At 42.3% G+C, this 27,857-nt stretch overlaps 1 protein-coding gene across 1 annotated transcript in view; it reads right to left on the reverse strand.

The window, feature by feature from the left end:
- C2cd3 (C2 domain containing 3 centriole elongation regulator) overlaps positions 1-27,857 on the reverse strand; it is a 117,698-nt gene that overhangs the window by 63,714 nt on the left and 26,127 nt on the right. The window contains exons 6-16 of the mRNA XM_059270563.1: positions 27,343-27,475; positions 26,381-26,503; positions 22,644-22,791; positions 17,567-17,718; positions 16,580-16,807; positions 15,855-15,967; positions 12,935-13,053; positions 9,870-9,992; positions 5,888-6,379; positions 4,061-4,212; positions 823-1,069 (exon numbers count right to left, since the gene is read on the reverse strand). Of these exons, the coding sequence (XP_059126546.1) occupies positions 823-1,069; positions 4,061-4,212; positions 5,888-6,379; positions 9,870-9,992; positions 12,935-13,053; positions 15,855-15,967; positions 16,580-16,807; positions 17,567-17,718; positions 22,644-22,791; positions 26,381-26,503; positions 27,343-27,475 (2,030 nt within the window). The remainder of the gene's footprint in view (positions 1-822; positions 1,070-4,060; positions 4,213-5,887; positions 6,380-9,869; positions 9,993-12,934; positions 13,054-15,854; positions 15,968-16,579; positions 16,808-17,566; positions 17,719-22,643; positions 22,792-26,380; positions 26,504-27,342; positions 27,476-27,857) is intronic.

Consider the following 27,857-nt stretch of genomic DNA (forward strand, 5'->3'; position numbering starts at 1 on the left):
CAATGACTCTTCTGATTTAAAACAAGCACTTGTGGGGCTCAGGAGATAGCTTAGTGTGGTGGGCTGTGGTTGTAATCCAAGTGCTCAAGAGGCAGACAGGTGGATGCCTGGGTTCACTGGCTAGTCAGGCTAGCACAATTGGTGAGTTCCAGGTCCCACCGAGAAAGCCTGTCTTAAAAGATAAAGTAGAGAGGGCTGGAATGATGGTTCAGTAGTTAGGAGCACTGGATGCTCTTCCAGAGGGCCAGGGTTGATTCCTAGCACCCACAAAACAGCTCACAACGTTTGTAACTCCAATTCAAGTCTGATGCCCTTTTCTGGCACCAGGTACAAATATGGTGCACAGATGTATTTGTGAGTGAGACATCCATACATATAAGATGAAAACATTATTAAAAAATTAGGGTAGGGAGCAACAGAGAACAACAGCCAGTGCTGACCTCTGGCCTCCACCTGCACACAGATGTGCACATACCCAACTATATATACAACACACACACACACACACACACACACACCACACACACACACACACACACACACACACACACACACACACAGACACACACACGCCTGAAAGGTTGAGGGCTCCTGAAGAATGACATCTGAGTTTAAGTACTTGCTGCTATATGCATGTGCACACACATGCCCTTATACAAATAAAGTGCACATGCACACACATACCTTCCCCCACACAAAATAAAGCAAGTACTGGAGTGTAAGTTATACTGTTTGCTGGAGCCTTTCACTGGGTAATGGTTTCACTAAAATGTGTAAGAGAAAATGAGATAGTTTCTGTGAACCATAATGTTGGGTCATTACCAAAGCAACAGATGCCACAGGTGGCTGGTCCAGGAAATGGGCTGGCCTAGGGCTGAAGGGAGGGAGTATTCCTTCTTCATTCTTTAATCTTTGCAGCATCATTATCTGATCTGAAGAACCCATGGCTAAAAAGACTCGAAGACTCCCATTTTGGTGGCCTGAGAACACATCAATCACAGGCATATAGCTGTCGACAGCAACAACTGGATACCTGGCATCAAGCAGCAGGCGAGAAATCTTGGGGTCTCTAGGGAGGAAGACATTGTGAATGAGCAGATGACAGCCATCAGTCATGTCAGAGCTGCTTACTTGGTTCATTTTCTCAGCGTGTTAGAAATGGATTGATAACCAGAAAAATAAATTAGTGGTTTTAAAAACGAAGATTCTGTTAGTAACCAAACTAAAATTATAAGGCAGGTAAATTCAGACTGCATAAGTACAGGGCTGGGAGTGAGTCTAGTTTATCTTTGTAGCATGATGGCACCAAGTCCAGTGTCTGCAATGGAACAGTACTTCAGAGGGGGCTTATTGAATGGCATTATTTTAAACAGTCAATGTGGTCAACTAGGAAAAGTATAGATCCCACAGTCTGGAAGATAAGATCAGAGAACAGTACCAGTGATATCTACTATCTACTAAGCATTAACTACACAGAAGCACTAATCATTTTCATAGTGTTTTTAACCCATTTACACTGCAAAAGTTAGTATTATCCATTATTAACAGATGAGGAAATCTCATTCAAAAGGTTAAGTAGCTTAGCTAAGGCTACATAGCTGACAGGGATTCAAGTTGATCTGGGATTCGGGTATTGACTCTCCTGATTATTTTTCACTCTTAACTAATTTATATACGTGCATGTGCAGTCTGGAGGCTGATGTCAACTTTTTCCTTGATTGCTTTCCATATTATTTTTTGAGATAAGGTCTCTTACTGAACCTGAAGCATCAATTTAGCAAGACTGGCTAGCCAGGAAGCTCCTGGATCCTCCTGCTTCCATCCACACAGTGCTGGGTTTACAGATGCATGCATTGGTGCTGGGACTAGAACTCAGGTCCTCATGCTTTGCAGCAAGCACTGTACCAGCTGACTTCTCTCTGCACTCTTCTACCACTGGGTTACACCTCCAGTCCTGAACTATTTGATTCTAAACCCGAATCATTTTCTTTTACCAGGCTGGCTCTTGGTGCTGCCATGTACATGCTATATGGCTTAAATCACCAACTGAACTTTTCACAGCCCGATTCCTTATTTGTGAAATATAGGTTCTGAAACTTCTACAAAGGAGGTGTGAGGACTGAACTGAGCCAGCTCATGTAAAATGCCAACTGAGGTACTTGGTTCACAGGAAATGCTCAGTAATTGGTGCTACTGTTGTTTTGTCCTTGATCAACAAAGGATGGGAGCTAATGGGATATGAAGGGAAGTGAAGGAAGGATAATAAGTCAGATGAATTACACCCCTAAAAAGAGGTGGGGGTGTGTGATCTGTGGTATGTGTGTGTATAGTGTGTGTGATGTGTGTATATGTGTGTGATGTGTGGCGTGTGTGTGTGTGTGTGTGTGTGTGTGTGTGGTGTGTATGATGTGTGTATGTGTGAGTGTATGTGTATGTGATGTGTGGTGTGTGTATGTGTGTGATCTGTGGTGTGTGTGTGTGTATATATGTGTGATCTGTGGTGTGTGTGATGTGTATGTATGTGTGGTGTGTGTGATGTGTGTGTGTATGTGTGGTGTGTGTGTGTGTATATATGTGTGTGATGTGTGTGTATGTGTGTGATCTGTGAGGTGTGTGCGTGTATGTGGTGTGTGTGTGTATGTGTGGTGTGTGTGATGTGTGTATGTGTGTGTGATGTGTGGTGTGTGTGTGTATGTGGTGTGTGTGATGTGTGTATGTATGTGTGATGTGTGGTGTGTGTGTATGTGTGTGTGTGTATGTGTGGTGTGTGTGTATGTGTCTGATCTGTGGTGTGTGTATGTGTGGTGTGTGTGTGTTTGTGTGTATGTGTGGTATGTGTGATGTGTGTATGTGTGTGTGTATGTGTGTGTGATGTGTGGTGTGTGTGTATGTGTGTGATGTGTGTGTGTGTATGTGTGTGTGATGTGTGGTGTGTGTGTATGTGTGTGATCTGTGGTGTGTGTGTGTGTGTGTGTGTGTGTGTGTGTGTGTGTTAGCGGGGGTGGTGGTGGTGAGCTGAAAGGCTAGAACAGATATTGACAGCTATGGTTTCTGCAGTACTCCTCAGCCTGGTTATGTTCAATGTTACCATCATAGGGACTTACCTATTCCTGCAAGGCGAACCTATGCATTTTCTCACTAGAGCCTCATGATTGCTCCACAAGTGAGACAGTGACCCAGCACCACCCTCATTTTAGAGATGAGGAAAAAGAAGCCAGAGACACTGAATTCCCAAAGCTACAGGACAACTTTCCTCATTTGTACAGTAAGGACCATGATGATCCCTCACGAGGTTATAGTGAAGCTCTAGTGAGATAATGCACACAAAAGTGTTGTCTGTAAATTTACAACAGAGCCTTGCTTAGTGCTAAAGCACTTAAAAACCTGCACTCTGAATCAAACAGAAAGGAAGTCTGTATGAGTAGAAGTAACTTTCCAGTTAACCAGTGTTTTACTAGTTATTAAAGAGATGTACAAATAGTTAGCAAATCTCAACTTGTTACAGAAATCTGGAGAACAGCTGCTATGAACCATTCTGCCACTTGATGATGGAGAAGTCAACCATTAGCTGGAAGGAGCCAGGCTATCTGGTTCTAACCCGGGTTCTGCTCTGACTGCTTATGCAACAGATGATAGTGTAACTCCTTTTAACCGGGGTTCTGCTCTGACTGCATATACAACAGATAGTGTAACTCCTTTTAACCCGGGTTCTGCTCTGACTGCATATGCAACAGATAGTGTAACTCCTTTTAACCGGGTTCTGCTCTGACTGCTTATGCAACAGATAGTGTAACTCCTTTGACTCTATTCACTCTTCTACACCTGCATCACAGGCTGCTACGAAGTTAAATGCTTTGAAGTCCTAAGGTTCTTATCAAACTCCTGACACTCAGGGACATAGGTCTGGGTGGCAGCTTCCCACAGGAGAAAGAGCAAGGAGTGAGTGAAGGAAAGGCCCTTCAGGGGATTCTATTCATGCTTGCATACCCAAAGAATTCCTCTTCAGTCTATATAAAGGTAAAAATGAAGAATAAAGAATACACCAAAAGGTCCTATTTACTTGAATGACATGTAAAACTGATGGAGGGGGAGTTTCACCAGTCCGAGCAGCTTGTCCTGTCCTGGGCTCCGCACCTTGTTCCAAGTTTCAATTATCATCACATTGTTCTTAAGTCTTTCCAGGTGTTTGGAAGACAGAGAGACAGGAATCACCTGGGGAGAATAATCAGGAAAAAGAATTTCCACCATTAAAACAATTAATTTATTCTTTTATTCAACAGGTGTTTACTGAAAGCCCACTATGTGCATGCACAGTACTATGCTGAAGATATTAAAGTAAAATCCAGCCTATATCCTCATAGAAACACGGTCTGCTATAAGAGACCAACACACACAAAGACAGCTACCAACCGTAGCTGACGACAGGGTTCATGTCGGGACACAGAGAAGGCTGTCAGGCATGTCAAATATGGTGCCACCCAAACTCACCCAACCTTCTCTTTAAGGTAAAGTGATCTACTTTTAAATCATGCTGTACGGTATGTGTGCTTTAAAATAAACAATTATTTTCAATAAGTGTACGTGTGTATTGTCTGTGTGGGTATCTGCAAGCAGGCTGGAGGCCTGGGAGTTATAGGCCATTGTGAGCTGCCTGATGTGGGTGCTGGGAACCAAACTCAGGTCCTCTGCAAGAGTACTGCATATTCTTAGCAAGAGTCATCTCTCCAACCTGGAGAAAGAGTTTTGAACCCTTCATCAAAGGGCTGCTAATCCAGTGTCTAGACAACATTTAATAAAATAAATCAAATGCAAAAAACAAACATCAAACACCTCCTATTTAACATGTGTCATAGCAAGTAACAAAGCCAGCTGTTCATCTGGATTTTTCATTTAAAATTATTCTAGAATAAGCTAGCTAGTAGATGAACTAGGGATCTACAGCTAAGAGGAGCTCCATCCAATTAATAGTAGTGGCAAGAGGCCACCTATTTGAAGGACTGCAAGTGGTAGGCCATCTTTGAATTCTTTCATTTGCACATCCTTACTGACTATCTGGTACATGCTAGGCAATGCCAGTGTGATGGTGCTTTAGAGATACCCAGGTGCTGCTGTTCGCCGACAATCATAGCCGACCCTGGAGGGAAACGTCTGACCTACACAGAAGTGCAGATTTGGAAGTTACCTTCACAGAGTGAAGCTGAAGCATGTGTCCATTGGAGAATAGGGAGATCAGAACTCAGCAAGAGCAGAGGTGGGGGCCTAACAGTTAAAGCTAGAGAGGAAGGAGAATGTGCTGGGGCCTCCACCCTTTTCCTAATGGAGGGGTGCCTGTCAAACGTACCCAAACCTTCCCAAGGAAAATGAGCCAGGTTTTCTCTTGGCCTGAAGACTGAATGTGATCAGCTGCGAGTCAGGAAGAAAACCAGAGTGGCTTGCTGTGGATGGAGCTCAGTGGCAGTGTGCTTGCCTAACACATGCAAGGCCTTAGGTTCAATCATCAGTGTCATTAAAAAAAAGGCTCCAGCACTAAATTCTACAGAAGAATCAAGAGATGGATATTAAAACAGAGAATAAGTGAGAGAAAACAGATAACTAAAAAACCGAAGAGCTTAGAGATAAGAGAAAGGTGGGGAGTTTAGCTGATAGTTCTAAAGGAAGCAGAAGGAATAGACGCTAGAACTTAGGCAAACAGAACAATGGTAGACAGACAGAAACAAACAGAGATCCAAACTTTGGGTAGTATCAGTTCCTCCTATCAACACAGCACACTGACAGCTCCCAAAGTCTCTTCAGTATGAAGACTCTACACTTAAGTCAGAATCATGATTAGGAGACATTTGTCTCCTGCCCCATAAACCACAAACGGACAGGAAACACACAAAGTTACCTGAGAAAAATTAAAGACAGGCTGTGCTGTGCCCCATGAGATGGCAGACGTGGTGACTTCCTCTGTGCTGAAGAGCTTGCACTTTATATAAACGTTGCAGGATGGTGGTTTCTCTGACTCTCCAGAAACAAAACCTTTCCCATCTGGCACCATCAACAGTACATGTAGTAGTAAAGCATTGTCTCTGCTTGATCCATTTGTTTGATGGACTAAACTGTGATTTGGCACAGTCATGAAGCCTGAGGAATCTGAGGCTATAGGGTTTGTGGACTTTGGGTTGGGGAGCACTAAATTCTGTGTTTTCTTTGCAGTTTCCTCATGAATTTGATTTGAGTTCTGTGGATTTTTGGTACAGGTTGTATCCTGGAGTGTTTCTGGTAGTATCATATCTAGACCTGGAGCAGCAGAAAGTGGAATATGTTGGGTGCTGCTGCTTAACTTAGCACTGACACCAGTGAAATCCTTGTTGCCTAAGACAAGCTCCATGGTGACCTAGAAACACAAAAGGAGAAGCAGCAGTAAGAATGTCTCATAGAACTGGAATCAGAATTTTGGAGCTGATAGCAAACAAGAAGGAACTCATCCATCCATCCTCAAATACTAACAGAAATATATATATATGTCAATTTGCCAGACTAACAGGAGCCAGACAGATTACTTACCAGCATATGATGACCCAGAAAATCATCTTGTACCAGAAAATAAGGAAATGCTAAGAAAATGATGAAGACATGTATAATTGACAGACTCCTGCTGAAGAAGCTCCTACTGGCCAAGTCAGAATTAGTAACAGCAACAGATTATATAACCTATTGAATAATGTAAGAATTTGTCAGTTCACACTAACACAAAATTAACCTGGACAACACAAAATTAAAGGGACAGTAACTCCTCCTTATCATTGTGCAGAATAATGTCAATTAGTAAATGCTCAGAGAGCTGGAGGTAGCTCTATGGTAGAGAAAGTACATATGGGTACAAATGTCCACACTTTTTTCTCCAGCACTGGAGAAAAAAAAATAAAAACAAAAGCACTAGAAGCATGAAGTTAGAAATCACCACTTTAAGCTAAGTGTTGTGGGGCATGCTTTTTACCCTAGCACTTGGGAGGCAGAGTCAGGCAGATCTCTGTGAGTTTGAGGTCAGCTTGGTCTACAGAATGAGTTTCAGGACAGCCAGGACTACATAGTGAGACCCTATCTCAAAAACAACAAGAAAGAAACTACCATTTTATAATGATCTTAATAACATGATGGAGGCTGAGTTAGCTAGAGCACCCCTGTCATTCCTGGACTTGGGAAGGCTGAAGTAGGAGGATCAAAAGTTTGAGACTATATAATAAAGCCTTGTTTCAAAAAACAAAGTAAAATAAAAAATTAATTTAGGTAGCCAGGCGGTGGTGGCACACGCCTTTAATCCCAGCACTCAGGAGGCAGAGCCAGGCGGATCTCTGTGAGTTTGAGGCCAGCCTGGGCTACCAAGTGAGTTCCAGGAGAGGCGCAAAGCTACACAGAGAAACCCTGTCTTGAAAAACCAAAAAAAAAAAAAAAAAAAAAAAAAAATTAATTTAGGTAAACCAGTAGAGGGACAGTGTACAGAATAAATAACTGGCTTACCTTAAAAATTACTAAAATACAGCTAGGCGGTGGAGGTGCACACCTTTAATCCCAGAACTCAGGAGGCAGAGCCAGGCGGATCTCTGTGAGTTGGAGGCCAGCCTGGTCTGCAGAGCGAGATCCAGGACAGGCACCAAAACTACTACACAGAGAAATCCTGTCTCGAAAAACAAACAAAACAAAACAAATTACTAAAATACTGAAATAAGAAAGACTATGAAACCCTTTCAATTTAAAGGGAATTGGAAAATTCTGCATTAGAAAAAAAACTGCAATAAAGGAAAAAAGTATTGACACAATTGGTGAAATTAGTATAGGTTGTAGATAGAATATATCACTCATGTTAAGTTGATTTTTTAAACTGAAGTACTATGTATGATAGAATGTTGTTTTTAGGAAATGTATGGAATTCACATGAAGGGACTTAGGAACCAGCTTGATGTAATTTACTATGAGAAAATGTTCAAGTGTGTACATTTACACTACCTATTTATGCAGCTATGGAGGGAGAAGAGAAAGTGAGAGAGAGGGAAGGGAGAGTGAGCCCCAGGTCAGCTACGATGAGACCCTTCCTCAAAAACAAAATTCAAAAAAGCAAGCAGAAGCAGGACAGAAATGAATCTGAAGGACAGAAGTGCCACTTGTTATTACAAGAAGGAATTAGAGGATAGAGTGCATACTGTTTTTCTCTGAAACCCTTGTCTCCATGGCCAAGCTCTTTTTCTCTGTCAAGTTTCAATCTTGTTTAGTACTTCTCGGTTCCTACCATGTAGATCAGTGGTTCTCAACCTTCACTTCAATACAGTTCCTCATGGTGTGCTGACCCCAACCATAAAAATTATTTTCATTGCTACTTCATAACTGTCATTTTGCTACTGTTATGAACTGTAATGTAAGTATCTGATATACAACTCCTGTGAAGGGGTCACTCAACCTCCAAAGGAGTTTCGACCCACAGGTTGAGAACCATTGCTGTAGGGCAAGAACAGAAACAATTTCCAGTTCATCAGTCCAATTTATTACCCTTCTAAAACTTCAACTTTGTATTCAAGAATGGACCAACAGGTGAGAACTAACACTTGGATGAGGATGATTAGTTTCAGGCCAACCTGGGCTACATAGGGAGACCCTGTTTCAATAAGGAAGGTGGGCTTGGGGAACAGCAGCATGAACAAGCATGGCACTTCAGTGATCCAACCTTTCAACGTCACCACTTGTTGTCATGTTTAAAATCCATGAGTGAGCATCAGGCAGTGGAGCTATACAAACAATGCAAAAACAAACAAAGTCCCCCATGTTCTAAGTAAGTTTATTGTTTTGTGTTGGGTCACGTGCCTGTTGGGCTATGGGTTAGACATGCCTGTACTGGATTTGTCTGACTTGGCTATTGGTAGGGAAGGTGAAGTAGAAGGGGGTAATACACTGAAGCCTTGTACTTTATCCTTTGGGTGATTAGGAGTGAGGAGAATGTTTTAGGGCATGAGTATGGAAATTCCCAAAACTGAAAAACTAGAGTTGGGCATGGTGGCCAGTGCTCAGGAGGCTAAGAGGCAGGAGGACTGCAGGTTTGAAAGGAAGCTTGTACTACATAGTGAGTTCCAGGCCAGCTTGGGCTACATAGTGAGATTTTTGTCTCAAAAACCAAACCAGAAAACTTAATGTGATAGCAAACGAAGCTGTACTGAATCCCCGTATTCAAATCCTGCTATCTGAGACATCCCAAGGCTGGGAACACAGGGAGGAGCCTTTCTCTAAGGCACCTCAGCACTCACTCCAGCAGGCGCACACTGCTGCTTCTCTCTTTGTTCCTTCCCTGCCGCAAATCTGGTCTAAGCATCATCCAGCATCTTTCCAGAACGAATGCTTCAGTGTTTCCATTTTCCCTTTACTTCCTATAATGTACCGCCTACATAGAAATACTTTAAATTGACAATAAGATGTCACGTCAATGCTCTGGTGTCTTTTCTTTGGCTCACAGGCCAAAATTTAAATACTGCCTTGACCTAAAAAGACGTGAATTTCACTCTTACCTCCTATGTGTACAACTGTTTTCTATCACTTGACTCTTGCTTGCTATCCGGTGGTAACAATCCTTAGGGCTTTTATATGTGCTTTGACTTTTCTTCTCTTTTTCTTCAGCTATCACCTTGGACAGCAGCTCCTTAGAGAGGGCTTGTCTGCCCGTCTCCTGCTTCCTCCCTGGCAATACTGTACATGTCTGTTGCCTTCAAGGCACTCTATTGCTCTTCAGCAGAAGCCTCCCCACTGCAGAGACCCGCTTTTCCTGTTCCCAGCTACATTCTCAGTGCTAGCTCAGGTTCATGTTCAGGAAACATCTGTGACTTTCTGGATGTATCCCCACATACCTTTAGGGGGCCAAGTGAAGACGAGCCATCTTCCCGTTGCACTGGAAGCTGGTTACTGAAAGAAAGCAGCTCTGACTGAATGACAGCACGCAAAGGGAGGGATGCAGATCCAATGACTTCTGGCTGACAGAATAAGGAAAGAAAAGCTTAAGGAGAGCCACAGGGGACTTTAACTGAAGTGATAGCCTGTGACGGCTTGTGAGAGAATACACGGCCAACAATGCTACCACAGCCACAAAAGCTTTTGCTTTCCCTTCTGGGTTTGACTGTTTTCCCCTAGAAAACACAGATTACAGAGGACTTCATAAGCTACAAAAAGCACCTTTCTCTATTAAAACTTAGTTCTTCTTGCATACTGATTTCTTCAGTAAGCTTCATTAACTAATGTCTTAAGACTAAGAAAATCACATGATATGCCTGATGCTACTGAGGCTACAAAGGAGCAAAAGGCTGTCATATGAACAAGCTAGAATAAAAGCTATGCACAAATTGCATATGTTAAAAGTAGTTAATAACCAAAAACAACTAAATGTCTATGCAGTGGTTCTCAACCATGGGTCTTGACCCACCGGGGGGTCACATAACAGATATTCACATTACAATTCATAACAGTAGCAAAATTACAGTCGTGAAGTAGCAATGACATAATTTTATGGCGGGTGGTACACCACAACACTGTATTAAATAAAGGGCTGCAGCATTAGGAAGGTTGAGAACCACTGGTCTAATAATACATAACAATTAAGCCAATTTTAGCATATTCATATAGTTGTATGACAGGCAGCCACCGAAGCAACCAGTTCACAAAGGCGTTTATTTTATTTTTAGATCGGGTCTTACTCTGTAGCGTTGTCTGTCCTGGACTTGCTATGCACCAGGAGACCCTCCTGCTGCCTGCCTCTGCTTCTCATTTACAGGCATGCTCCATCACTGCTGGGCACTAAAGGTTTACAGTAATATGAGCAACACTTGTTACCTTTGATCAAAGTTGAATAATAAATGTGAAGGTCTGGAACAAATTTTAGATGTAGCCAGAGGGAAACCCTCCCTTTACTGGACTGGACAGCAGCTGCATGGAGGCAGGCTTTCCCCACACTTGATCTAACGCAATTTAAAGCGGAAGGGCAATGGGAAATATGAAAGAAGCAATTCAACTGGCCAGAAAGTTAGGTGGACTTAATTTACCCAACAGTTCACCGCCACAGGTGTCTCCACTGCTCCCCCCACATCTGAGAATGCCATTGACACCAACTCTGGCCAATTGCCAAGCTGCTGGAAAACCTATTAACTTCCTCTAACGGACTAGAGAACCGGAGATAGATAAGACAGTATCCCTCCAGGCTAATTACAGAATCGAACCAAACTAGCACCATGGAAAAACTCACCTCTTTTAGGCAGTCACTGGGCAAGACCACCGCCCAAACCCAACCCTCCATTCTGTCAGAAAATCAGGAATATAAGATGATTTGGAGGACAAGATCAGATACCAATAAGATAGCCCCAAGGAGGCTTATATAAATACAAATATATAATTCATCAAACATAAAATTATGTGGAAAACTATTTTATTAAAAGAAAAATGAAATAAAAAACCCATGATACAATGTTAAACAAAAAAACCCAATAAACAAAAGATACATACAAAATTATGTAACATATTGTGCTCAGTTGAAAGACATGTTAGCAGGGCCTAGCCCTACGGGTATGTAATCTCAGCCACTTAGGAGGCTAAGGAAGAATAGAAAGTTCGGTATCTTCCTGGATGAAAGTGAGTTCAAGGCCAGCCTGGGAACTTACTGAATGCTTGATCAAGATAAAAAGTAAAAAGATGTCTGGGGTTCAGTAATAGAGAACTTGGCAACCACTTTTGAGGTCCTAGGTTCAATCCCTAGTAACACACACACACACACTAAATAAAAGTAAATAAATAAGTTAAACACAAATATTAAATGTAAAAAATCCCAATGTTAACAATAGCTATTTCTTAGTGATAGAGGATTTTTTTGTTTTGTTTTATTTTCTGTTTTTGAAATAGGGTCTCACTGTGTAGCCATGGCTGGCCTGGAACTTGCTACATAGGCAGGCTGGCTCTAAACTTCCAGAACTCGATCTGCTTCTACCTTGGGAGTATTGAGATTAAAGGCATGTGCCACCATGCCAGGTTATAGGCAAAGTTTGCCTTCTTGGTGGGTGGTATTCAAAAGGAAAAACATTTTTTAAAGTTATAAATAATGTGAAATTCTTTTATAATTAGAAAAAAGCCATGAACTACGTCTAGGGAAATGCAATGTAAATATATTAAAATGTTAACTGAGGTTGTCTTGAAGTTTCCTCACGACTGAACAAGTCTGTGATTTTTACTCCCTCTTCTTCCTGTTTTGCTATTTTTCTGAGTTTGTCCTGTTATATTCTGGGGTGCATTCACCTATTCACACCAGAGACAGAGACTCATCACCTGGGTTGCTCTTTCACTGAAGGAGGGGACACTTGCAAGTGAACTTTCTAAACGGGAGCTATTTGACCAATCGCTACCTACAGTTTTACTATTCGGGGTGTGGGCTGGGTACTCTGGGGACTAAGGCCCACACGAAACAGCCTGCACCGACACTGTCACTGCCCTGCAGTGAACAAGCACAGCAGGAGGTCAAGGACATGGGCTCTGGCGGCTGTGGTTGGCACACCCTTGCAATCCTAGTCCTTAGAAGGCTGAGGAGGGAGGACTGTAAGTTCAAGACCAGCCTGGGTTACATAAATGAGATCCTATCCCAAAAATAAAAAACAAAACACACCCAGATCAGACCAGACTAGACTAAGAACTTGCATGATGCTATGGCTCTGCTTTTGTTAGAGTGGGAATCTAAGACAAGTCACTGAACGCAAGTCTCAGTTTCTTCTAGGAAATGAAGGCGATAAGGTACTTAATTCACAGAGCTGTTGCCATTATTGGATTTGACAGTGTGCTGGAAGATAGTATTTAGCATAGCAACACTTGTGTTACTTGAGCCCAGAAATCTCGTTTATCTAGGAAAATGCCTAGTGTGAACGGCAAGGCTCAAATGACTTACCTTTTTCTGTGGGGTTTTCTTTGCATAAATTTGGAAGGTGAGGTTAGAATTCCACCAGTGCTCTATCATTGGGCCACCAAACTCTATTGGACACACAAATCGCTGCTGGAATTTCACCACTGTGAAGGAGAACGGATAAAAAGGCACAGGTCACACAAACCAACCACAGCCATCATTAATCCATGCTTTGACTCCACCCGCCCTTTTCAAGTTCTTTCAGGAATTCAGTGTGACTTCATAAAATCAAAGGCTGTAGGAGTTATACTGTTCAGCTTTGCTATGAGAAGTGCTCATCAAACGGGAACCAGGATATAAAAGGAGACTTATCCATATAACTCACTGTGGCCAGGACATTGGTTTTTTGTTTTTGTTTTTTTTTTTTTTTTGGTTTTTCAAGACAGGGTTTCTCTGTGTAGCTTTGCGCCTTTCCTGGATCTCGCTCTGTAGAACAGGCTGGCCTCGAACTCACAGAGATCCGCCTGCCTCTGCCTCCCGAGTGCTAGGATTAAAGGCATGTGCCACTGCTGCCCGGCCAGACATTGTGTTTTTTTAAATGTTTATTTATTTTGAGATCATGTCTCACTATGTAGCCCTGGCTGGCTTGGAACTCACAGGGATCTGCCTGCCTCTGCCTCCCAATCCTGGGATTAAGGTGTGCACTACTACGACCTAGCAAACATGACTGTTTTTGAAAATCAGGTAGGTCAAGTGGCTCAACAGAAAAAGGTGATTAACTAGGGGGAAGACAAGAGAGAAATGAATTCATAGAAAAATAAAATTAAAAATTCCAGTAATAAAAGTAAGCTAATTTTCTCGCTAATGGACAAGACACTCAGGCTGTCATGATGATGGAGTATCAACTACTCATGCTAGTTAGCTGTGTCAGGTGGAGTAGAGGCCTTCTCTGAATAGCCAGGGCTTTCTGCTGTAAACAGGATGAAGTGACAGTGGTATTTAGTTTGTCTTCACTGATATGCAGCTTCATCTAGGAAATAAGAAATCTGAGAATAAAATCAAAGGAAATGTGCTCGAGCTTCAGGTCTACTACTTGGGGTACATTTGTCACCTGTAAGATTCCTTCCTGTCCATTCACTTCTGGGCATCTTTAATAGGTCTGCAGAAGTCTCATCAACAGCCCAGTTATGGAGAGATTCTGGCACTGAGTACTATTCATTCAAATCGCCAGTTTTGACCTACTCTTCTCTGTTCACTTGTGGCAATCTCAATTCCTGACTCTCACCTTCTCATTACTCTTAGGCAGAATATAGGTCTTCATCCACACACAGGTCAAAAGGCCTGTGCCCAGGAACTAACAGTCACCATGAGATCAATTTCTCTGGCTGCTACCCCCAGGAAAAGGAGGGTAACACTTATACCTCTTTTGGGCACCAGGAAGGTCAACTGAGGGGACAAATAGAAAGACTATGGGTACAGTAGTAGTTCTTAATGAACCAACTGAATTCTATTGCAATCTGGTGTTAAAACTGCTCCTTCCTACCTGGGCACATGTCATAATTACTTTATCAGTCGGGCTGGAGAGATGGCTCAGAGGTTAAGAGCACTGGCTGTGCTTCCAGAGCTTCCTGAGTTCAATTCCCAGCAACCACATGGTGGCTCACAACCATCTGTAATGAGATCTGGTGCCCTCTTCTGGCCTGAAGGGATATACGCAAGCAGAACACTGTATACATAATAAATAAATACATCTTAAAAAAAAAGAAAAAAACTACTGTATCAATCATATAATTCTGTTTCTTAAAGCCTTTTTTAGTACTGAATGACTGTGGCAATGGAAGAAATCTGTATAAGTTGCTAACCATGTCTTAGAGAAAGTTTTTTAGAGTTGAAAGAGATCATGAAATACACAGTCTAATTTATATTAAGAGTGGCCTAAAGACAAAAAGTGACTGCTCAGATCACACAGTTAGTGTTTGGTATGATCAGAGTGAGGACCCAGTCTTCAGAGCACACTGTATGAGGAAAGCAGCTGCAGGGCGAGTAGACGGCTCAGAGTTTAAAACCACGTGTAGCCAAGGCTGAGGAGAGAATTGACTCTTGGAAGTTGTGCTGAACTTCCACACCTGCTGATGCCCCTCACATCCACCTTCACAGCAAAATTAAACTTAAAAAAAAAAAAAAGTGATTAAAAAAATAAGAGCAACTGCAATACTAGGTTATAGGAATATATTTTTTGGTGTCTTTGTTTACAACAAGAAAGAATAAAACAAAAGACATTATCAAAGCATAAGGGACAAAAGAAAAAACAGACAAAATCAACTACATTAGATAAAATCAACTACATAAAAACAAAAAACTTTTATACTTGTGCTGGCTAGTTTTATGTCAACTTGATACAAGCTAGAGTCACTGGAGAGGTGGGACCCTCAACTGAGAAAATGACCAGTAAGATAGAGCTGTAGGGCATTTTCTTAATTAGTGATTGATGGGGAGGGCCCAGCCCATTGTGGGTGGAATCACTCCTGGGCTGGTGGTCCTGAGTTCTATAAGAAAGCAGGCTGAGCAAGCCATGGAGAGCAAGCCAGTAAGCAGCACCTGTCCATGGCCTCTGTGTCAGCTCCTGCCTCTAGTATCCTGCCTTGTTTAAGTCTCTGTCCTGACTTCCTTTGATGATGGCTAAGATGTGGACATATAAGCCAAATAAACGCTTTCTTCCCATAGCAACAGTAACCCTAAAACATTACTATAAACAGTACCATCTACAGATAGGCATGTGGTACATTCCTGAAATCCCAGTACTTGGGAAGCCAAGGTAGGATGACTGAAAGCTTGAGGTCAGCCTAGTCTACATAGTGAGACCATTTTAAAAAGCAAACACCAGGCCATGGGTGGTGGCACACACTTCTAATTCTAGCACTCTGGTCAGGGGCAGTAATCAGCAGAACACCAGCACGCTTTTTACCTCCATCTGTGATTTTACTGGAGGCAAGTCGCACGACCTCAGTGATCAAAGCTGTCTTTGCCAGTCCACTTTTAGAAAAGCCCACAGGAAGGTGATACTCCACAAAGAAAGTGCTGCAAGAAAAAACAGAAAAGGGGTCGGGTGGGGTGGGTGGGTGCTAGAGAGATGGCTCAGCAGTTCAGGGAACTTGTTGCTCTTGCAAAGAACCCAAGGTTTCCAGCACCCACATGAGTCCAGTGCCAGGGAATCCAATGCCGTCTTCTGACCTCCTTGGGCACCACACACACGGTACACAAACAGGCAAAACACCCAGATATATAAAAATCTAAAACTAAACTAAACAAAAAGTAGATGTATTTTCTGCCTCTCTCTCTTTGAAGTTCCCATTTCCAGGATCACATGGCCTCAGAGGTCACTTAGAGCACCCAACATACGTTCAACATGAACAATCTATCAGCCCCTGAGGTCGATCTATCGGCCCCTGAGGTGCTATGCTACAGACAGGCATCTTAGGTGCCTGTCTCTCCTACTATAAAACTGTAAGGGCTGTAAGAATGGTTTCCAACCCAGCTTTCTTTATTCTAAATTTACCCTCATTTTTGGGAACTCCAAATCACTTTTATTGATTGGAAATGTACATGAAAACAAATCGTAACGAGTTACACCCTTCCTATTGTCAGCCACGCTTTCCCCCAAAGCCATTTCGCTTTCTTATTTAGATATACCGCTTTTTTGCTGCTGCTGTTGCTGTTGCTGCTGCTGGCTTTGGTGGTTTCCCGGCAAAGCTTTTTCTGCTTGGTGTCATATGTGGACTATCTGGAGGGACTCCCATGGTTTCAACGATGATTCTGACTGAATGTACTCTACCCAGAAGCGCCAGTCTGTCCACACTTAGTGATGTCGCCGGGGTATGTACTGGAATTCTTGAGAGCACTTGTTCGTCAACCACACTTCTGCAAGTTCACAGACAGGTAGGCATGAGTTAGAGGCCCAGCTGGGAACAATCGAGCTGCACAGGAGGAAAGAGGTCGAGCAGCAAGTATTTCTTTTCAAAGGCAAGTGTAGGAACAGCTCTCTTTTCTCTGAGACTGTCTCACTATGTAGCCCAGGCTGGTCTGAAACCCCCATTCTGCTTCTACTTCCGTGCCGGGCTAGGAAACAGTGTTTATGATCAGAATCTGGTTCTCATCTAAAAGTATGTCAAATATTCTTTAACTGTAAGATTTATATCCATACAAGTATAGGAATGAATGTTACAGAATTAGATTATTCTAGAAGGGAAGTCTAACTAGTTTACCCACTCTCCTAATCTTGTTACCATGTCACTTTGTCTATTCCTCTTCACATTTCCCATATAGGTATGATCACGGTCCACACACACACCACAACCCACTATTCTGATTTCTTCATAACCCCTCTTCTCATGCACCGTCCCTTTTTTTTTTTTTTTTTTTTTTGACTTTTTGAGACAGGGTTTCTCTATGTAGCTCTGGGTGTCCTGGAACTCAAGACATAGACCTGGTTTCCTCGAACTCACAGAGCTCAACCTACCTCTGCCTGCTGAGTGGTGCATTACCGTTTTAAGGACTGAAATCCTTCAGTGAGTGGACATAACTTAAGCACGTAGGCAGTCTTGGCCAACTCCAGGTGTTTCCCTTGCGGCAATGGCCCTGCTCTGCTTTCGCCTGCATCGAGCATTCACAGAGGCTCACCTGCCTTTCTTTTCAGCTGCCCTCTTCCTCAGCTTGTGCTCGCCTGACCCCACAACCTTAGATCTGCCAGAGGCCTTTGACTGGTTCATTGTTTTAGAAGGTTCCATGCTATCATCTTCACTGAGGAAATCACTGGCGCTGACTTCAGATTTCTGGGGAAGATAAACAGAAGGCACGGCATTGAAAGACGCTTGCTTCAGGGAAAGCAGTTCCAATCAGCTCTCCAAAAGCAAGCAGCCATTCTTTTCGAAAACACCATTCTCTTAAAGAGATAACTGAGAGCAGGGATATACGCCACATTGTTCCCGGGTATACAAAAACAATCTGTAGGTCACACAGATAAGCTCTAAGTCCATTCAGAGTAAACAAGAAGACACAAGAGTGCTCAGGGAGACCACTGTCCTGATTGTCCGCTGTGTTGTGCTAGGAGCTGCACGTGCAGCCCAGTACGCAGTGTGTTCATGTCTTTACAAGTGGAAAAAGCCAGGCAGCTTGTTTGTGATTCCTAGCTATATGGAGGAAATCCACATTTTTATCTCCATGATTTTGAAGTCTGTCTTTCTATCATAGTTTGAGGCAGAATGGCTGTTACAATGTCACCTAACTGGGTGCAAAGATTGTCTCCCTCCACCCCCCCCCAATATCCATGCTCTAAGTAATTCGTTCTGTTTTTAATTTTGCTTAAAAAAATTAATGACTCTATTTCACAAATTGCCTTCATGAAAGAAATCAGTTGAAAACCCCCTTTTAATTTCATTTTTGAGAAAACTCATCTACTGTAATCGACTAAATTAGCCTCTTGAATTACAAAATGCAAAACCAACAGAGAAGGTGGAATCATGATTATCTGGCTTCAGATTCAAAAGGGCACACAGTATCTAACATGCAGTGTGCTCAGGAAGATACACAGTATCTAACATGCAGTGTGCTCAGGAAGACACACAGTATCTAACATGCAATGTGCTTGGAGAGGAAGGCCCACAGTATCTAACACGCAGTGTGCTCGGGAAGACACACAGTATCTAACATGCAGTGTGCTCAGGAAGACACACAGTATCGAACACGCAGTGTGCTCGGGAAGACACACAGTATCTAACATGCAGTGTGCTCAGGAAGACACACAGTATCTAACATGCAATGTGCTCAGGAAGACACACAGTATCTAACATGCAGTGTGCTCAGGAAGACACACAGTATCTAACATGCAGTGTGCTTGGAGAGGAAGGCCCACAGTATCTAACACGCAGTGTGCTCGGGAAGACACACAGTATCTAACATGCAGTGTGCTCAGGAAGACACACAGTATCTAACATGCAGTGTGCTCGGGAAGGAAGGCACACAGTATCTAACACGCAGTGTGCTCAGGAAAACACACAGTATCTAACAAGGGTGCTCAGGAAGACACACAGTATCTAACACACAGTATGCTCAGGAAGGCCCACTACTCAAGCCTGTCTTCTCCAGTTCCCATCTTTCAGTATTTTGGGGTGCATAGTTTATTGACCCATGATAAGGAGGACGAATTAACTCAAAGATCAAAGTAGAAAGCTTTGTGCTCATAGGTTTTCCTTGGATGGCTGCTTTTCAAAATGAGTACAGATGCCTGGCATAGTGACACATCCCTTTAATTCCAGCACTTGGGAGGCAAAGGCAGGCCGATCATTTAAGGCCAGCCTGATCTATATAGTGAGGTCCAGGCCAGCCAGGGCTACATAATGGGATCCTAAAAATAAAATAGTTAGATGCAAGACAATCAAAATCTAAGTAGGTTCATAGGTTAAAATAAATTAGGGCAAATACAAATTGGGCTGTTAAAAAGCTTGGAATTCCAGGAACCAAAATCATACAGCAGTAATGCTGCATTTCTAAGCTGTGACTATTACTCAATACTAGAATGTCAAACATTGCATTTGGAGCAGAACATGTTAAACTCCTGGTCTTCCTGATGCTGCATGATCAACTTGTTCACTGTCTCCATCAACAAACATTTTCTAAAGTTACTTTGCTTATGTAGCATGGGGGGATTATTTAGTGCCCTTAAACTATTCATTTATTCATTGTCTTTGCTGTACGGCTAATAAAGATAGGACATGTTCCTGTTTATGAAGAACTGCATCAGAGATGTACAATAAAAGTTATGTACAAGACACTGTGAACTTGTGGGCATCAAACTCTGCTTGGGAGAGTCAGGATGGTTTCCTCATAGAGTGCCTTTTGAAGAATGCAGTTTACTAGATGGCTAAGAACATTTCCATATTCCCAGTAGAAGGACTAGAAGGAGGAGAAAGTAGGGAAGTACAGGAGCAGCTGGTGTGTTTGAGGAGTAGGATGGGATGCCAGCCTGGAGACACCAGTGAGTAAAGGCCAAAGTGGGAGATGAGGTCAGGGAGGGAAGTCACGGTAGAGTTCTAAAGCCACGTTTAAAACTTAAGAGAGTGTGGGACAGCAAAAGAACACAGGTGTCCTGCCAGAATGTCTGGGCAAGGATTCCTGTTCTGCTTCTTAACAGCTTACAATGTTTTTATTTTTAAAACCGATTCTGACTATGCAGCCTTGAATTTGCTTTGTAAGGGCAGCCTAGAACCTCGGGTCCTGCCGCAGAGCCCTTAGTGTTTGGATTACAGGTGTATATCACCACAGGCCAGCTTCCTTGTATTTCACTTCTAAGTATTTAAATTCCTTGTATTTAACTATCTAAGCTGTTTTTCACGGTATATAAGACAGAGAATACTGTTTCATGGGTCTAGTAAAAGAAGTAAATGAAGTGGTAAATTAAAAACATTTGGTACAGTTCATAATTAATGGCAGACAACATGTAAAGGCCTTGACACACAGAACACTAGTTAAATAAGTGTGTAGCAAAGAGACCCTTTCTTCTTTATCCCACACATAACACAGTTACCAGAGATGACTGCTGAGGCAGGAAGTCCTGGGATCCTAGCAGTTAGTGTCTTTCAAATTCAAACTCTTTTTTCTCGATGCGAATTCCACCTTCTACTGTTTCTCTTTCCCTTTCCAAGACCCCAAAAGCTTTTTATCTGCTTTGGATTACTTGCCCTCTAATTCTGCTCCTCATCTGGTTAAACCCTCATTTCTACCTCACCTGCCATGAAAAGCTTCTCACTCTGGTCACAGTGTGCCAGTCTAGTCTATGAACTAATTTTCTACGCAATTTTCTTCCCAGTGTTGGGGCTCAAACTCAAGGCCTTGTCTACATTAGGCCAGTGCTAACTTCCCTATTCTCTTGCAAATTCTCATTTAGTTAACTGGATTTCTTGCAGTACATAAACACTTATACTTGGACTTGGGATATAGTCAAGTGGTAGAGTACTTGCCTAACACACACAAAGCCATAGGTTTTAATCACCAGCACCACACAGAAAAAGTATATCCCCAACATTCTTTTTAATTTTTTTAAATATAGATCCTTCTTTCTATACCCATGTGCTGGGCTTTTTTTTTTTTTTTTTTTTTTTTTTTTTTTGTGGGGTGTGTGTGTGTGTGTGTGTGTGTGTGTGTGTGTGTGTGTGATTGGCTTACAGACAAGTCTACAGGACATTTTCTTGGTTAATGACTGAAGTGGGAGGGCCCAGGCCACCCCTGGCAGGTGGTTCTAGGTTGTATAAAATGGTAGGCTGAGACATGAGAAACAAGCCAGGAAGTGGTGTTCCTCCACTGTCCCTGCTTGAGTTCCTGCCCTGACTTCCCTCAGTGAGAGAAGATGTAAGCCGTGAGCTGTAAGCCGAAATAAATCTTTTCCTCCCCAAGTTGCTTTAAGACAGCCCATTTCTCTGCCTTTCAAAACTCTCAAGTCTATTAAAACCTTTTATGCCTGCTTATGCCCCTGCTTGGCAATATCAGATAATTTTCCCCCATTTTGTCTCAACTTTGGCAGCTCTCCCCAACTTACTATCAGGCCAGAATAAACTACCTTGTGTTTCAGTCATTTTTGTTTTTTTTCCTGACATAGAAAAAGGGAAAATCACAAGTGTGATGGTCTGGACATGGTTAGAGTATGTCCCTAAAAGCTTTTTATGTTGAAAGCTTGGCCCTTGGTGACCATTAAGATGTCAGGCCTCATGGGAGGAGATCCTTAGTTCTGTTAGAACAAGTCCTTAAGAAGGTAGGATGATGGGACCCCAGCCCCCCTCCAGGGCTTCCTGTTTGGTGATGTGATGATCCCTCTCTCATAGATGCCATGAGATGGTGTAGCCAAAGGGATCTTTACCAGAGCTTTGCCAGTGCTGTTTAGACTTTCAGTCTTCTAAACCATGAGCTACATAAATCTCTCTTCTTTATAAAGTCAGCCTTTCTCAGGTATTGTTATAGTAACAAACGACAGACTTATATGAGAAGCATGACAGCAACCTCCAGGGTAACTTGTGGAAAGCGATTAGGCTCATTGTGCATAGCATCTAGAACAGCGGTTCCTAATGCCACGACACTTTAATACAGTTCTTCGTGTTGTGGTGACTCCCCCTCCCCCACAAAATTATTTTCGTTGCTACTGCATAACTGTAATTTTGCTACTGTTTTAAATCATAATGTAAATATCTGACATATGACTCCAAAGAGGTTACGACCCACAGGTTGAGAACCACTGGTCTAGAAGATGCTAAACCAGATCATGCAGCTTGACATAAAAAAGGTTGGAATAAAGCAGAACTACCTGAAAAGAATTCCCTATTTTACACGTCAAAAGAGAGTTTTGTCACCTGTGAGTAGAAATGTTTCTGGACCTTTCTGAACAGATACTGAGTGGGTTCAGAGGCATGTCTGCATTAGCTGTTTCTTAGAAGAGCTCTAATGAAGCCATATGACATACTGCAACACAGGCTCTGGACTTGGGTGAATTTGAATCTGATTCTGGCAATGATACTTGCTACATATCCTTGGGACAGACTCAAGTGTCTGGCCTGTCTCTTTTCCGTAAAATGGTAACACTTTCTTCCTCCGGCTATCATTATTATTAAATAAGGTATATGTAAAATGAATAGCTTCCTGCAAATATCCTGACTGTGGCTACTAAACGCTGTGACCCCGATTTGTAGGACTTCATTCAGATTCAATGACTTACAGGCGCTGTGTAAAACAAGTTCTCCAAGAGACTCTGGTCATACTGAGGGTCATTCAGGTCACTGCTGCAATACACATCACTCCCAGGAGATGGGGAATCTGGAGGAGAGCCTAATCCATTCCAAAAGTGACCTTGGGATAATTCAGCACTGGAGGTAAGAAAAACAAAGGCAAAGATTTTAACAGAACGTTCAGTGGAACTATTCTCTCTCGCTGGTAAAACTTGCTAACATGTGAAAGATGGTATGCTAAGGACTCACTCTCCATAGACTACTGGGTGACATTTTCCAGCTCTATCCCCTCTCTTGGGATGACGTCAACTAGTACTCAAAACCCTGACATGCATTGTGTTCTCAGCAATTATCTGCTGGCTATCTATTATGTGCTATGGTTGCCATGGAGATGGCTAATCTAGGTCCAGCTGTGCTCCTGTCATGTCTACGGTCTAGCTGGGAGAAAAAGATGGCTAATTCACAAAAATACCTTCTTCAATTAAGCAAACACATGTATTTGGGAATTATTATGACATGATTAATTTCACATTAGATATAAAATTGAATAAACTCTGTGAGTTCTAGGCCAGCCTGGTCTACAGACTGAGTTCCAGAAAGGCCAAGGCTACAGAGAGAAACTGTCTTAAGAAACAAAGCAAACAAACAAAAATGAATAAAACACTACGAGGAGTTTATAAACTGAGGAAGTACGTATGTAAATAACTATAAACTCATATTTTAAGGAACAATTTATCTTTTTTCATTTTTCTTTCTTATAGTAACTAATACTTAATGTTGGTGAACTAAACAATATTTTAATGAACATCCATTAATAATAAAGCAGTAATATTATTAAATAGTGTATGCTCATCACTGACTCATGTATTTATTATTTCTCTGCTTCCTTTTTAAGCTAGCTACCATTTTTTAAAATTTCTACAAAAAGGCACAATCATTACCTTTAAATGAGACAATGTTTGCACATTACTTCAGATTTTTTTACTTTTATTACATTTAACTAGAGGGGAGGGAGGGAGCACATGTGCACACATGGGACAACTTCTCTTACCACATGGCCTCCAGGGACAGCTCCAGGTGTCAGGCTTGGCGGCAAGTGCCTTTCTTCATCTGCTGGCCTCTTAGCAACTAAAACTGCTCTCTTTTTGAAAGTATTTCTGGGATTCATTTATATAACATCTTCTTAAAAAATAATTTTTCATTTTATGTCTCTGTTTACCTGTACGTATGTATTTGCACCTGTGGCGGTTTGAATGTAATTGGCCCCCATAGGCTCATAAGGAATGGATGGCACTGTTAGGAAGTGTGACGTGCTTTTCCTTCTGTCCGTGGATCTAGATGCAGAAGTCTCAGCTACCTCTCCAGCACCATGTCTGCCTGCATGCCACCGTGCTTCTTGCTGTGACAATAATGGATTAAACCTCTGAAACTGTAAGTCACCCCCAATTAAATGTTTTCTTTTATAAGAGTTGCCATGGTCATGATGTCTCTTCACAGCAATAAAACCCTAAGAGAGCACCTAGTATGTTCCTGTGGCAGTCAGAAGAGGGCATCATAGCCTTTGGAACCTTCCTTAACAGCTGGTTATGAGCTACCATGTGGGTGCTAGGAAGCAACACAGGTTGTATCAGTAGCAAGTACTGCTAACAGCTTAGCTGTCACTCCAGCCCTCTCTAGAACTTTATTTCGGGTTTCTGCTGTCCACCATAGCTCTTTGCTGCCTGCCACCTACTCTGCATACAAATTTGCAGAGATCTATGCTGCTCAGTATGCAGTCCTCTGATACCTTGGTGGGCCAGATAACACCCAGTTCCTGATGGGCAGCCCAGATCTCATGGTAACTTGGTTACCACGTTCAGTTCCACTAAGGACCAATAGCAGACCAAGAAATGTCTCTCAGAGGGAAAATAATTATCTGCAGATGATGGTTTTTCCTTTTTTACAATTATGATTTCTTTGAATTAATTTACCTGTTTATGATTTATTGTAGTGTTGAATTTTATCTGTGTTTGTTAGCCTCAAGACAAGCCCACTCTCAGCACGATTCCTTTATTTTTCTTAAACATAATTTCTGGAATTTCAACTATCTAGATGTTGAATATTCTGAAAATGTTAATTTTCAATTTTAAACTTTATTTTCATATTTTCCCATTTCATTCTTTTTGTTAAATCTTCTGGGGCTTTTTTCCTTTCCTTTCTCTTCTCAATGTTCTACTACTCCTGTTCTCTGTGTGCATGCTGGAAGCATTCCTCCTGTCTTCAAATCTAGGCCTTCAATGCCGACTAGAAGCTCAATCCACAGGCTGAGTCAGGAGGACCTTGATAACTGTGGCTTCATCACCAAACAACTGGGCAGAGCTGGATCATTTTGTTGAGTAAGGGCCAGTTAGTGTATTTCAACCTCTTTTATCTTGACCAGAACGACTTCCACCTGGCCTGGGAGGGCGTGTGGCTGGCAGTGTGCTCAGGAGTCAAGAAGGAAAAGGGGGCTTGAGGCTGGCGGGCAGCCATCATCCCACGGACTCATTTTAGCTCAGTCTCCTCTCCCTCAGTGTGGCACTCACCTCTACCCTCAGCTGTGCTTGGCACCCACGGATCTAGGGCCTGTACAGACTTACAGTCTCAAACGTGAACCATCTTCAGATCCTTGTCTCACATTCAAGTGAGGATTTATACTTCACTCATTAGGACACACAGAACAAAACTCCCAGGGGCTGTACTTTACTCCCTGCCTTTTTCTACAACTGCTATCATAGAAGCCTGGGATTTTAACTTTCATTTCTTCTCTTCCCATCTCCACTGGGATCTTCCTACACTTGATCTTAGCCAAAAGGCCGAGAAGCGATACACTGGGATCTTCCTACTCTTCCACTCAGAATATTTTGGTATCCACCCCATTTTTAGTATGAAGTTCAAGTTCTTTAATGTAATAGTCAAAGTCCTCTGTCAACGGACCAAAGGTCCTATGTCTTGCCACTTTCCTATAAGCTTAAATTTTAACCAAATTAAACTAAGTGGAAAAGCCAGGCATTGTGATGCATGCCTGTAATGCCAACACTTGGGAGGCAGTGGTAGGAGGATCAGAGTTCAATGTCATTTTCAGTCACATAGCACACAGCAAGTTCAAGGCTACCCTGAGCTACATGAATCCTCTCTTAAAAAAAAAAACAAAAAACCATACCCCCCCCAAAAGTAATAAACCTTAAACAAGTGTGCATTCTTAAAAACATGTTTCTTGTGTATGTATAACATATTGCTTTTAACCTCTCCAAGACAGTAATGTTTATAGTAGTTCCTCAAGAGACAATACATGATGAGTCTGGTTTTAGTGCACATGTATGTGCTAACACCATGCTAACTCCTTTATATACAGAATTTCTCAACCTCACTGAAATTTTGCAAACTAGCAAATTCTTTTGGGGCCTCTGTAGTTGAGATACCTGCCCAAGGCCACAATGCTAAGCAGCTTCCCACCTGACTCTAGTTAAGGTTCCTGCTCCCTTCATCACAGCAGCTGCCAGGGGTGGTGAAGAGTGGGGAGACAAGGACAGAGAGGAGGGCTGCGGCCAGTGTGTGAATAAAGCCGAAAGAAAAGGCTTCTTGTTCAGTAGGCAAACAGTCCTAGTTTAAGGACCAGGAAAGGACTCGGCCAAGGAAGTATTACTAACAACGTACTCAGTGACTGGAAGAAGTTTTCAATGGAGGAGAGCCAGCTAAGAGCACTTACCTGCCTAACAGCAGCTGTATGGCTCTGGTGTCAGCTTTTGGATCATCTTTACAAAACAAATTCTCAGTCAAGGGGAGGAGGTGGTCATCACTGTGGTCTTTAAATTGATTCTTAGATGAGTTCCTGGTTCCAAGGTATAAAAAATACTCTGTCATGAATGGCTGACAGATGGGAAAAATTCAAATCCTAACCAAGCTAAGAAAGAGTAGAAAGCACAAGTCTGACTTAGAAAATTTAACATTTTTAGGCTTATCTGCCTTAAATGTATATAAAACTTTACACTTTGCAAAGTTCTTCCCAATATCAGAATCCCATTTCATTTCTGAAGGGAGAGGGAAAAAAAAAATCTTCATTTTATATATAAGCATTCCAGAGTAGAGAGCAAAGAATGTATCCATTTATACATTTAGCAAACCCCAATGCTAGGTGACAGATTCTGAGTACCTTCTGCTGTAGGCTCACCACATTAAGAATTATTTGCTGAGGGCTGGAGAGATGGCTCAGTAGTTAAGAGCACTGGCTGTTCTTCTAGAGGACCCAGGTTCTGGTCCCAGCACCCACATGGCAGCTCACAACTGAGTAACACCTGTTCCAGGGGAATCTGACACTCTCACACAGACATACATGCAGGCAAAACACCAAATCACATGAAATAAAAATAAATTTAAAAAAGCATATTATTATTGTTGTTGTTGTTTGAGACAGGGTTTCTCCGTGCAGCCCTAGCTGTCCTGGAATTCACTGGCCTCAAACTCCTGCCTCTGCCTCTCCAGTGCAGGGATTAAAAGTGGGTGCCACCACCACCTTCTGGGTATATGTGTATATATATATATATACACACATATATATATATGAATTATTTGATGAACATTTCCAATTATCCCACTCATAACAACAAAAAAGAAGGTAAGTCAACAACTCAAGAAACGAGCTGGAGGGGTGCGCTTTTGCCCCTAACTTACGGCACTGAAGACTGGAAAGCATCTTCCATCAGAGGAGGAGGAACTTTGTCCAGCAGCATGCTAGTATCTGGGCTCGAGTTCATTGCAGAAATCAACATGGCATTCCTCAGTTTATTGCCCTGTTCTAATAGAGCTGAAGGCAGTAAAAACAGAAAACGAAAGCACCTGAAATCCAGCAGGAAGGGTTCCAATAGTCACAGTACTTGTCCTTCTATGCATGACTTGCTACAAGGTTCTGTAGCGGCTTCTGCGTCTGTTCTCCCAACAGCCCGAGAATTCCTAGAGGATGTTCGCTTAACAACTGTTGTTTACTTGGCTTCTACCTTGTGTTTAGAAGATGCTAAATCAATGAGTGAACGCTCTATCCCAGGGAGACTGATCTTATTGTGGGAGCTGTTAAGTCCCAGCCACCCAACTCTCCCAGCTGCTGTCTACACATGAGGTTAATGGTGCCTATGACTTATTTTCATAACCAGATACCTTATTCTGACTCTCTTATTTATAAGAGCTTTTAA

The sequence above is a fragment of the Peromyscus eremicus genome, chromosome 1 (assembly GCF_949786415.1).
Source record: "Peromyscus eremicus chromosome 1, PerEre_H2_v1, whole genome shotgun sequence".
Classification (NCBI taxonomy): Eukaryota; Metazoa; Chordata; class Mammalia; order Rodentia; family Cricetidae; genus Peromyscus; species Peromyscus eremicus.